The sequence below is a fragment of the Anopheles funestus genome, chromosome 3RL (assembly GCF_943734845.2).
Source record: "Anopheles funestus chromosome 3RL, idAnoFuneDA-416_04, whole genome shotgun sequence".
In the NCBI taxonomy this organism is placed as follows: Eukaryota; Metazoa; Arthropoda; class Insecta; order Diptera; family Culicidae; genus Anopheles; species Anopheles funestus.
Window position 1 is genome coordinate 39985395 of NC_064599.1, and position 12106 is coordinate 39997500.

The 12106-nt window shown below is 41.2% G+C and overlaps 1 protein-coding gene across 5 annotated transcripts in view; it reads left to right on the forward strand.

The window, feature by feature from the left end:
* The window catches only part of LOC125768827 (uncharacterized), a 109382-nt gene that overhangs the window by 40267 nt on the left and 57009 nt on the right, over positions 1 to 12106 (forward strand). For 2 of the 5 annotated variants that reach the window (XM_049436999.1, XM_049437001.1), the window contains 3 exons: positions 10 to 123; positions 784 to 877; positions 1242 to 1371. In XM_049436999.1, coding sequence (XP_049292956.1) covers positions 10 to 123; positions 784 to 877; positions 1242 to 1371 — 338 coding nt within the window. Of the gene's footprint in view, positions 1 to 9; positions 124 to 783; positions 878 to 1241; positions 1372 to 6807; positions 11102 to 12106 lie in introns of those variants that run through there. The other 3 variants (XM_049437002.1, XM_049437000.1, XM_049437003.1) reach the window with 3 other exon arrangements.

Genomic DNA, 12106 nt, shown 5'->3' on the forward strand with positions numbered 1-12106 from the left:
ACAACGTAGTCAATTCCCCTACGACGATGACTTCATGTACGATGTTTCACTGCAAATTGAATCCGAACGTCACGGGGAGCTGGATTCAATAGTGCCTGAGCATAGGAGGAAGCATAAACACAGGTAAGAATTGGCTCGGGATAACGAGCAACATAAAGTGCCTCGGTGCCGGCTGCCCGGACGCCTCAGCGTTCGGAATGGATGTGGTAGAGACCGTTGGCCTATTACGACACGGCTGCGTTGTTTCAAGAAGACCACTCGGTACGGGCAACCGGAACCTGAAAACGTTATGCACCTATACCATCCAAGCACCATCTGCCCCGAAGGATCGATACGCGACGCAGTTGGCAGCAGTGAGAAGGTCTGGTGTGGTTTAAGACCTACCCTTCACGGTACTTGACTCAAGAGACCGAATCTCGGGTCGTGTTGGCAAACAAGGACTCCCCGGTGACTCTGACGCCAACCAGCACGCTATGACTGCTTGGTTGTCCCCGAAGTGCTACTGGGCCAACCGTCATATTGTAACCTGTGAGCCGGTGGACACCCACAGCCTGCCTTCGTGAAACGACCGGCACCTTTGTAAACCCGATCGCAAGATGAACTAATAAAAATGGCATAAGCATAGCCGAGCGACTTACCCGGGCCCTCCTGCCGGCCAAGCGCCTGGCTCACCGGGAAAAAGAAACAAGCAAAATCAATTAACTTTTATCTCACGGTTCATTCTTTTCTTTTCACCTCGGCGCGATCCTTCTTACACCCGGGTACTGACGGAAATCCCGGAAGCAGACATCATCATCACCACCATCGACACTGTAAGAAGAAAAGACACAAGAAGCGCAAAATTCTGGTGCACGATCTGGACGACCAAAGCGTGAAGGTAAGCCTCCCGGTGTGGGATGTTTTATCGTTTCCACCGTCGTCACCGGGGCTTAGAAGGGGTAGCTTTTTTGTCTTCATTTTGTTTTGTTGTTTCGGATTGGTGCTCAACCTTCAGTTGCTGCACGTGCGGAAGCGGATTTTACACCTTTTTCCACAGCCAGTCACAGGCGTACCTGTAGCACGAGCCTAATCCTAATGGCCCGTCATCAGCCGCATCACGGTCACGTCAAGTCACACGCACACGGACGTGCTGTTTGCCTCGCATTCAGTTTTGCTACTAGCCGCGATTACCAACGCTGACATTTTGTTTATTTCTCTCGGCTGACGGGGGACTCATTTTATTTCCTCCTTTTCCGTTTCAGGTGATAGACCCGGATGATCTGCCGCAACGTGCCAGATGGACAATCATTGCGACCGCATGCCTATTACTGATTATGTGCCTACTATTAGTTGGAATCACACTGCGGATGGCTCCCATCATCGACGATATGGGTAAGTTTGCGCGAGAAGGATGATTCGCTAAAGTGAAATAACCGGTCAATAAGTGCTAATTGCAGGGCGCAATTATTGAGATTTGGATTAGTTTTTACCTCTTTTTTTTTTTGCTTACAAAACAGTCACTGCGTGATGCCTAGCTCTTTACCATCATCACTCTATACTCCAACTGTCCGTAAAGCTTCATAGCAATCTCACGTTCGAATCGGATTGAATTTCTCTCTATCTTCTCAAAGCTAAATATTCACCAGAGTGAGCACGAGAGAAAAGCTCACATTATTTTTATCTTTCTACAATTATGCGCATGCCCAAAATAAATTCCTCTCGTGCTCGCTCATTGGAAGTTGTTTTAAGAGCTTGATATGCTCACCACTCTCGCGTAGACGGAGGGGAAGTTCTCTTTCCTTTGACAAATTCTCTACACAATCATTATCGGATCATTCGCGAGAATGTAGAGTGTACGATCTGTAAAAACGTACACAGTGTGAGCGTATAAGAGTAATCCGCTCCATCATTCGGCGTATCCTTTGTTATGCTAAACAGGTCAATTATGGCACACGATAAGAGGACTTCAGTATCGTCTTTAACGCACAACCAGATGGAGGTGCCTGGTGTTTCATCGCTGAACAATGGAGACGCGTAGTCTTTCGCTGCGAGCTGATGGAGCAGCCCAGTCTTTTGTACCATCGTCGTGATTTGTTAATCTCTTCCGGCACAACTGTACATTTGCGAATAGATCATTTGAACTAATTACATTACATCGAACGAAACGCTTGAGTTAATGACATTATTGACAGTCATTATTGCGTGACAAAGTATGAGAATTACTGTATTAAACTCGCATGATTGATGAAGATGTAAATTATCCTGAAAACACATTGAAGCCATTAATACCGTTTTAACATAAATAAAAATTAACTCTTTGAATGTTGAAAAGGTTTAAGGATAGAAATGATTAAAATTTAAATTTAGTTTAAAGATAGAAATGATAACATTTATTTTTCTAGTCATGTGAAATATTTCAGCTTTAATTAACAATAATTTTGATTTGCATTTTCAATGAATAAATTACAATTCTAGTTATGTCAACGCTTTCAAAAATTCATCTACCTTTCTTTTTCTATTATTTAGTGTTCTTTTTGACGTAACAATCTTTTAAGAAATGGCTGTTATAACTGGCTTGCTAGAATTATTTTGAACACTTAGGCTTATAGTAAGTTCTTACTACGGAAGAATAGTCAAGAAAGGGATTTTAGAACCGATCGTTTCGTGTGAAAGATTAATGCCCCTATCTTTGAAGCATCAGGGGGAACCAAATATTCACAATTTTGAATGAAACAATGAGTTGTTTCGTTGCCTAAAACAAACATTTAACGTTATTTGAATAAGCCAAGTTCTTCTTGATGCATAATGTCACAAAACATCAGTATACGCCTTTCAACTTCAGTGTGTCGTTTGACTATATTGAACAGTAAAAAGAATAGCTTTCAATCTGTTATCAGTCAACCGCAAGATGTCGATCATACTTCACAGTTTGAAGCGTTCCTATCATTCGCTTCGGTAGCTTGGCGGCTTTAAATTGACAAGCAGCAACCTACTGCTATTGCAAATTTGTCGTGCATCACCCTTACAGCATCCCAACTGTCGCGCAACAACATGGCTGCTGGGGCAAAGTCGCTTCTTGTGGTTGGTTCCCATTCCACAGCATTCACCCGTGGAAGGTAATTTGAAATATTGTACCAAACATAAAATACGACCCGGCGTCATCGCAATAATCGAAAGCAAGGAGCAGAAACGGAATTTCGGTACCGTTTAATCTTCGAATTCTATCCCCGGGAGGCAAATAGCTAAAGTAAATATTAATAACAAAAAACCCAGCGACACTGGCACCGTACATCCGAGAAACCACTTTTCCAATTTCCTGTTGATCCTGAACATCTTGCCATTCGTTTACCGACAACATCCTTTCCACTACGTAAATCCTATGCCCCGTATCATCCAGTTCGGTACCATTACATGCAGAGAACTCGCTAGCACAGAAATGCTTCCACACACATTGGTGACGCTAGTGGCTGAAAGACAGCATCACATCCAACGTTCGTCACTGTATTTGGCAGCACCGACATAGACATCAGGCGAACGATACCCACCCTTGTGTTCATTTCGGGCGCGAGGATCGTCCGAGTCTCGGTTGAATAATGCTTTCATCTTTCCTACATTAATTCATCGGATGTAGACGCAAGCAAATAAAAGCAATTTAATGGCACTTTGTTCTCCATGTCGGTGCTAAAACCTCCCCAGTGCTTACACTGCAGTGCAGAACGTTGGCTCACCGCGGTGGCCTCCCGAAAAGCTACCCTCCACGTAGGGATTGTCGGGAAAGTGTCGCCTTCTGGGGAATTCATCGTGCTCATGCGGTGGTCAGGAAACGGTGCGAGCTTTGTTGACCATCTCAAACCGAGACAGAACCGTCATCCCTGATCTATCTTCATTAGGCGATACACACATGCTATTTGTCCGCACACAATCAAGTTACGCTTTATACGCCCACCAGCATAACGGCGGGAAAAGTACGACCTTCCACCCACTTAACGGCTCAAACGTTCATCCATCTCGAAATGATGGTTCGAGGAGTTTTCAGGAAAAAAGCCCCAAATTAAGAGAAATGCTTCAAAACCATCATGAAAGCAAGCTAAACTTTTCCCCACAAAACCTGTTCCGTTGAAGTCAGTTGAATGTGTGTGTGTGTGTGTGTGTCAACTTATGGTGGTATGATTGGTATCATACTACCAACCAACCCATGAGGTGCCTGTGTTACATTTCAACTGCCAAACGACTTCATCGTCCACTACCTTTCGCAAGCACTTTGAACTGGCACCGGAATAAATATTCACAAGCAACAGTTTGCTTGTGTTCGATCGGACTGTACTCGAACCACCTTCTTCGCCTCCTTGGTACATGGAAGGCGGAAAACAGTGCAAAAACCACTGGAAAAAGGCATTTGCTTCGCCGCGTGAACTGCTATTCCACCCACTGGTTATCCATTTAGTTTTTGTGTTTTTTTTTTTTGTTTCTTTTAGCAAGTGGCTTATGGGGAAAGGAAATAACAAGGCACACTAAGCGCCAGAAATGGGTGTGGTAGGGTAGAAAAAAAAACAATCCCATGCGGGGTCTCACAACAATATCGGACTGCCTGCTTGGCAAGTCAGCTCTCCAGCCGAGACCATCAAATCTTCCATATCCCTTAGAAAAACCCCTTGGCACAGGGACGTATCTCAACGTCGAGCGGCGTGATTTCTCCCTTCCTACCTTTCCTGGTGGATTGGAGAGTGTAAAAAAAAATAAAATAAAACTCCTACGATGGCGGTCCTATACTTGATCGACCACCTGTTTGAGTTTAGATTTTTTTTTTCCTTGTTGTTCGGCTTTCTATCTCGCTTTACCGACGCTCCCCACGAATGATGGTGGTTTGAAGCTTTTATCAAGAAAAATGTACCATGAACGAAAGCCATTGCGGCGGAAGAGTTCGAGTGGCAGATCGTTACCAAGAGTGCGAATAAAGTGCTACCCATTTGTATACGGGCAAACATAAACTTGTTGACTGTACTCATTTCGGTGGCTTTTGTGCGGCTAACAATCAACAACAATTTATACGTTAGAATGATCAAATTATCTTTACTTTATGCCAGATTTTATGGCATTTTACCAGGAAACGAAACATGATCCGTGGAATATTTGTAAGAAAAGCTAATTTAAGTAATTTTGATAAAAATAAAATCAACGTGTCCGTATGATAACGTTCCTGCAGACAATATGAATAGACATTCTACAGAAAATATGAAATAGAAGTTATTTAATGTTCTTGCAGCACAACATACAACCGCGTGCTGCTCAAAGAGATTAATTAGTAATTGCTTAAAATTTGGATACAAAAAACCCCAAACATTCTTCCAATCCAAGGTTTTTTATCCAACTTTATTAAGCCTTTTTTTAAAAAAAATTCTACAATTTCCTCATTCTCATGAACCAATTCCAATATACATCTTCCAACAAACAGTGCCAAGTGATTATCAACTTGACTATTATCAATTTTCTTAAATTTTAATATCATAGAAAAACTCTTTTTTTGTCTTGCACGCTGACATATAAATAATTTACATTTCAGCAATTTATTGGCAAAAATCAGCAAATAACTCGAATCTCGAACTTTTTCCGACAATAAATACATAATAACAGAGCAGAAACAAAAATGTCAACCTTTTCGACACATGCTGACTACGCGAACGTATTTCAAACAAATATTCCAGACCAGACATTGAGCTAGGAAAAAAATGAGCAACGGTACAAATCAAAACGCAAAGAAAGTATTCTCCCAAAAAAAATCTCCGAAAAAGTGGAACTACCCAACCGGAATACCTCCAACAAAAGGGAGGCTACTGAAAGCGTCCTGAATATTCTGTGCCTCACCATCATCCAAGAAGCAGCAAGAATTTTTGCATACCTGACGAAGAAAGAATGTGAAATTCTTGGAGATCCTCCGTGGTACAACCAACTCCAAGACCAAAGCTTACCAGCTGCTTGTGCTTCTGTTACACCAAAATGTCCAATTGAAATGCGAAATCAGTTTTTTTTTGGTATAAAGACCACGTTTGCTTGTAAAGTAGAGAAATTCACTCACAAGTAGCAAACAATTAAATTATGTTTTATCATACTCATATCTTAAAGCCATGTAATGTATTTTCAAGATACGATAAGTTTAGCAATTGCAAGTTTAAAGTGAAATTTAAAAACCTCTGAACGAATCAAATATTCGATTGATTTTGATCAACGATATTTAATTAGACGAAAATTTGTAAAACATTAAAAATTGAGTATGGAAACATTTCTTTAATCGGAAATGGACATCTTCTCACGGCTTCTTGATTTCATCAATTTCCCATTCCTAAATTGAATTTGTCTTTCGCCTAGAGTCCAGCTATACAACCGTATGGCATCAATCACCAACATTCTGCCACATTGCCGGAAAGGACAAACTCTTAGCAAACAGCAAAACCCCTAATAAACCCAATAATCATATTATTGTGTAACGGAGCGAAAAGCATCATAAGACTTTCCACTTTTTTCGCTTCTGAAGATAAACTGATAGCATCGTATGAATAAACTTCACTTGTAAGTAAAATCTCAAGTAAGAAAGATGCAGAAAAAGAAAAACGTCTTCAGAGTTATCGTTTGGATTGGCTTAGGCACGCGGATTTCATGAGAATTTCCAACAACGAAAAACTCGCGAAATGCCAGAACGCGGATGTAACTTAATTTTGTTCGCAACCGTTTTTACTTCCGGCTGCTGACATTTCTATCCGTTTTTAATTGTATTTTGTGTTCAATCATTTTTACCTTCCTTTCATGCTCTTTTTTCATCTCTTTCTTTTACAGGTAAGTGAACACCATTTTTGACATCAACCATGGTCACATATTTTACATTTCCGCTCGGTAAGTTTGGTACGAACATTTGTGTAATAATATTAGTTACAAATCACAGTTAGATGGAGCAAATGAAATTAAAGGTATTGAATTTTTTGTTTTACATAATTTGTACTCATATTCTAATATGCTATCAAAACTATCGCTGTGAGGCCACTCGTACCCCCTGTTACAGGGAGCATTGATTATTCACCCGGTAATGTTCAATGAGTTAGGTTTCGTTTGACCTTCAAACATTAGTTCACTCGAGCTTGCCAGGATGGAATGCCGGCACCTTGGCTTGGTCCAGGCATGCTATAACGGGTGCTATAACATCAAACATCAAACATTTTCGGTGCGCATGGATGGCTTTCTGATTTTACGCCTTTACCCACACTAGCGTTCGTGCGGCACAAGGTTTTGTGTTGATTAAAACATAATGAAGCAACAAGTTGCACCTGTTCGACCACACACTCACCACCGCCACCATCAGGCAAAAGCTGTATGCTACAATACACATGTTGCCTTTCGGCCGTACACTGTGCTAGCCTGTACAGGCTAACATGACCGTGAGCGTGGGCAGGAGGGCCATCACGCGATGGGAAGAAACGCTGTCTGTTCCGAAAAGGTTCTTCAAAGCTCATGCATGACCGAAAAGCATCGAACAAAAACAGATCATGGAAACTAACCTACTCCCCGACGCAATGGCCTATTACCTGGGCCGCATTCGCAGAAGTTCCACTTCATAACCGTAGGGTAGTGATGATAAAGGATCGAACAAACTTTGCTAAAAATATACAGGTATATTTCTATTTCTTAAACACAGCACATCTGTATCTGTCTATGATTGCGTGTTCATTTGCTATGTGCTATGTAATTTTATTGGATTCAGAAACCAAAATCCTAAACATTTTAACAAAAATTTGCTTAATTCTAAAAATAAATTTCCAGCTTATAATTATATTTACTGCTTGTTAATCGACAAAATTCGTTCAACATGTTTGGATTTTGGATGACGGTACGCGCAAATTGAAGATTGAATTGAGCAGAATTAAATCTAATTTGTATAATCAATTAGGTTGGGAAGTAAAGCGCGAAATAGCGCGTGGGTGTTTAGGTAGATTTAATGTAGTAAATATATGTTTTTCTCCCATTCAAATTACTTCATTCAGTATAATATACACTTTATTTTAAGTTTATGTACTAAAACTAATTTCATTTTCAAATGCCTTCGAGATATGGTTGGGCTTGAAATGAATTTCAGAACAAAACTCAAAAAAGCAAAATGCAAAGTCATTTGTTACAAGTTTAATTTTGCTACCCAAATCACAAAGACACAAATGTAACGCATAGTGTTTATGTTTTCGCATTCACATCTGAACGAAACCTATTAAGCATTCTTCCCAGCTGTTGCTCTTTGACAATAGCTTCTGTGTTAAAAGTTACAACGCGTCCAATGCAGATGACGTACGTCAGCAACCGAAGCCCTTACCACACACCCACACCTACCAACTCACGGGATCTTTCTCATCTTTTCAGTGAGATTTTCCTTGTTACATGAGAATGATTCTCAATTGGCAACAAAACCTTCCGTTCTCTAAACCGTGCGATGCATGAGACTCATAGTGTAGGACTACGAAGGTCTAACAGGTTGTCACATTTACATTATCCGGGTTCTGGGTCGCGTTATACAGAAGATAGAACATTGGTAACAAGACGCGTGCCAGAACATACATTCATGCATGCTGATGAGACGTCAGACAAATGGCATCGATGCCATCGGTGATCGGTGCCGCATACATGATGAGATCTCATGATCATGCGAGGATTTAAAAAATGCGTTAACCCAAAGCGAAGCAAAACATTCCTCAGGAGCCAAAGGCTAATGACGGAATACTTAGAAAAGCAAATTTTAAACGATACCTTCATAGTGGGATAATGCTATTTTTAGTGTTAACTTTTCAGGGATTGAAAACTTTTCATACAAAACAACTATAAAATACAGTTAAATAGTTTTTATGACTATTTCTTTCTCAAACTGTTTTCTTGAGCAGAATTTTGACACAAAACACTTTATTACTAATTCAATTTTTTCGTTTTCTTTAATCTCTTTAAATCATGTATACCACTAATGAAATGGAAACTAATTTCTAAAAAATAGGGTTCTTCCACATTAAACTTAAATCTCAACTATTTGATACAATTGTGCAAATGAGAATTTCTCACTTGTTTTGAAACTGATGGAAAAACTAATGAAAACCTACACAATCATTACCACCAACCTAAATGAATATTGTGCACGAGTCTTCAGACAAAAAGCCACAGTTTTGAGTGTGAAACGTTTCTTCCCAAAATCTCTTACAAACTTCAATGGAAGACATAAAAAATGAGTCAAAAACTTAACCAACAGTACCAAGAAACTGACAGGCAGTGGAAAATAGTTGATAAATTTAATTTACCACTAACCTAACTTTTGAGTTTACCGCCCCACTAAGTCGCTTACTTTGCCCCCAAAACATGCGACGAACGAGCGACACCAGCTGTTGCTACTGTAGGAAGCAATGGCTGACGACCAGACAAGCATGATTTCAGCAACCAAGGTTGGTCGGAAAAATACGCCCTACCCCTCCTCCCAACACCCTCCTTCCATACCCTCCCACAAGTGAAGTTGTACAGCAAAAAAACACACCAAGATTTAAGTAACTTAACCCGTACCAGAAGAACACACCAAACACCGCATCCGGTCCGGACCATCTAATGAAGATAAAAGTACAGTTTAATGAATTTAATTCTGTTTATTCGCTTGCCGTGTCTCCCGAAAGAGATAATCCTTTTCGACTGTTCGGGCTAGTTTCACCGAAGCTTACACTGAGAATAAACGAGCAACGAAATGTGAAGCTGATGTGCTTGGACGATCATTACCGTGCTGGGAATTGCATGCGAAATATGAAGCGTCTTGTGAAAAATGGTTCCTGCATACTGAAAAGCTAGCTGAAAGCTATTTTAAAATCATTGTTTATTGAAGTGTTTTTTTATGTTATTTTATGTTTTGAAATATTTTTGATATTTAATCGAAATTTTCAATTCTTAAAAAAAAAATTCTGGATGAAAATTTCATCTTCAGAAACCGATTTTTCCTGATGTATCGAAAAGAATGTACAAATCGATAATACCATAGAACGCCACATAGTTGCGAAAATAGTGTTATGCTGCGATCGGTTATCGTTGATACTTGTGCAAAATATGAAAATGCTAAGCACATCTTCTTTTACCACCAAGATGCAATGTAGAAACATTCAATACAACAGACCAACAACAACAACAACAAAAATCCATCTGCCATCTATCTACGGATAACTTAACCTATGATAAGTGTTACGATACTTCCTACCTTTTTCGGGGGCTGAAAAGAGTTGCATCCATCCGGACAGTCTTACAAAACTTGACCCCCACACGGCTCGCCATACCGATTCTGCCATCCAGCCGTCGCTTCAGTTAGAGGGAAAGTTTTCAAAACCCCAAACCACCAGGTGAATTTGCAACACGAACAAAACCGGAATGGCATGCAGACAACCGTATTGCCCTTCGCTCTGTGTACGCCCTACGTTTCACACCGAGTTATCTAACAGAACCGCTCCCGCTCACGTACGGGATGGCGGAAATGAAGTGCAAAGCATCGGGTGTTGGTTGGTAAAGACGAAGGAGTGGACAGGAGTGGGTAAGGCACAAAGAAAACCCCATCCTAGAACCAGGACACCGGAGGAAATCGTGACTTTTGTACGGTTGCTTCCAAAATTCTTCTCCTTCTCGTCTCCGTTTTTTTTTTACTCGCCACGGTATCCAGGATTTGGACGTGAACTCGAGGTTCTAGAAGCGCGCGCGCTTTTTTCGCACCACGTGGGCATTTGTAAAGTTTAAGCATTGGCGGACTGCGAACTGAGGCAAGCGAGAAGTAGCAGGTTTTTGGGCGTAACGGAACTCGTGTGGAAAGAATTCAAGACGGAAATCTTTGCAGAAGATTGTCGTAACATGGCATTTCGGACGTTTCTGTTTAAAAGTTTAATCAACCCAAAAACCGTGCGTGCGGCCAACCACTAAAAGTGCAATATTATTCGTGTGAAAATTTGGGTTTTTACGATGTTTTTTTTTTTCCACTGTCAGTAAAACATTTATCGGTCGCATTGATTTATGTCTAACTTCTAAAATACAGTATTAAAATTACTACTCAAAGCAAATTCCTGGATCCTTTTACAATGTGTAAATCCGCATAGGGGATACGTTTTGTCCCCTACTCCATAACAGTCCGTCCCTTAAACAAATTTAGTTACAGACAGAACAACGGGAACTTATAATTACTGCTCAATGTACGGGGAAAACCAAGTCCCAAATCTCCACTCCACTCGAATCACGCAACGACCTTCGTCGCGTACTCGGCAGCCACAGGTGCCGTGGGACCATTAATCATCGAGAACGAATCAAATTTACATAATTTCTTCCCACAGGTTTCGCATACCGAATCTTTTCGGCAAATATTTGAGACCGTCTCCCGTCAGCAAGTTTTCCGAACAAGTTGCCTTTTGTCTAACTTGCTGCCCGAACATCATCTTTAAGTAGAAACTGATACTGATTCTTTTAATAGCCAACAGGATGTGTATTTCGTACGGCTTGAATGTAAAATAGAAAAAGCAACGATCGGCAGTTTAGCTGTTAATCGTTGCTTAAGTACCTTGGTGAGGTGCAAATTGCTGTCCTGGGAAATTAAAAACAATAAAAAACCGCTCTTCAATGAATATGGGACTTCCATTCCGATACTCAGCAGCAAGGGCGGAGGGAAATCATTTCGCAGGGCGGTAAAATGCACTGATTTTCAACTGATTGACCCACGTGTCAAGTTCATCGGGGAATCCGTACGCAATCGGCTGCTCGGTCACTCTCGGCAGAATCGCCCCGTCCTAGGTCGCCAATTCGGCCCGACATCCGAAGCATCACCGCTTTTCTGTTTCACGGAACTTCCCTCGCCCATAAAACCACATCCACCAACAAGTAATACCGATGGGAATTGGATCGGGCGCGCACAGTTTATGTAATCACAATTCGACACTCACACTGCCGGTTCGGCACTCAGCAATTTGAGCCGGTTCGTACGACGACCGCCACTCATCGCTTCCAGTGAAATTCGGCCAACCAGCCAGCGAGCCAAGCCAAGGATTTTCACCGGTCGTGTGTTGGCAAAAAGCCAGTCACGTGAGAAGCCACTCACGGTAACAACAAC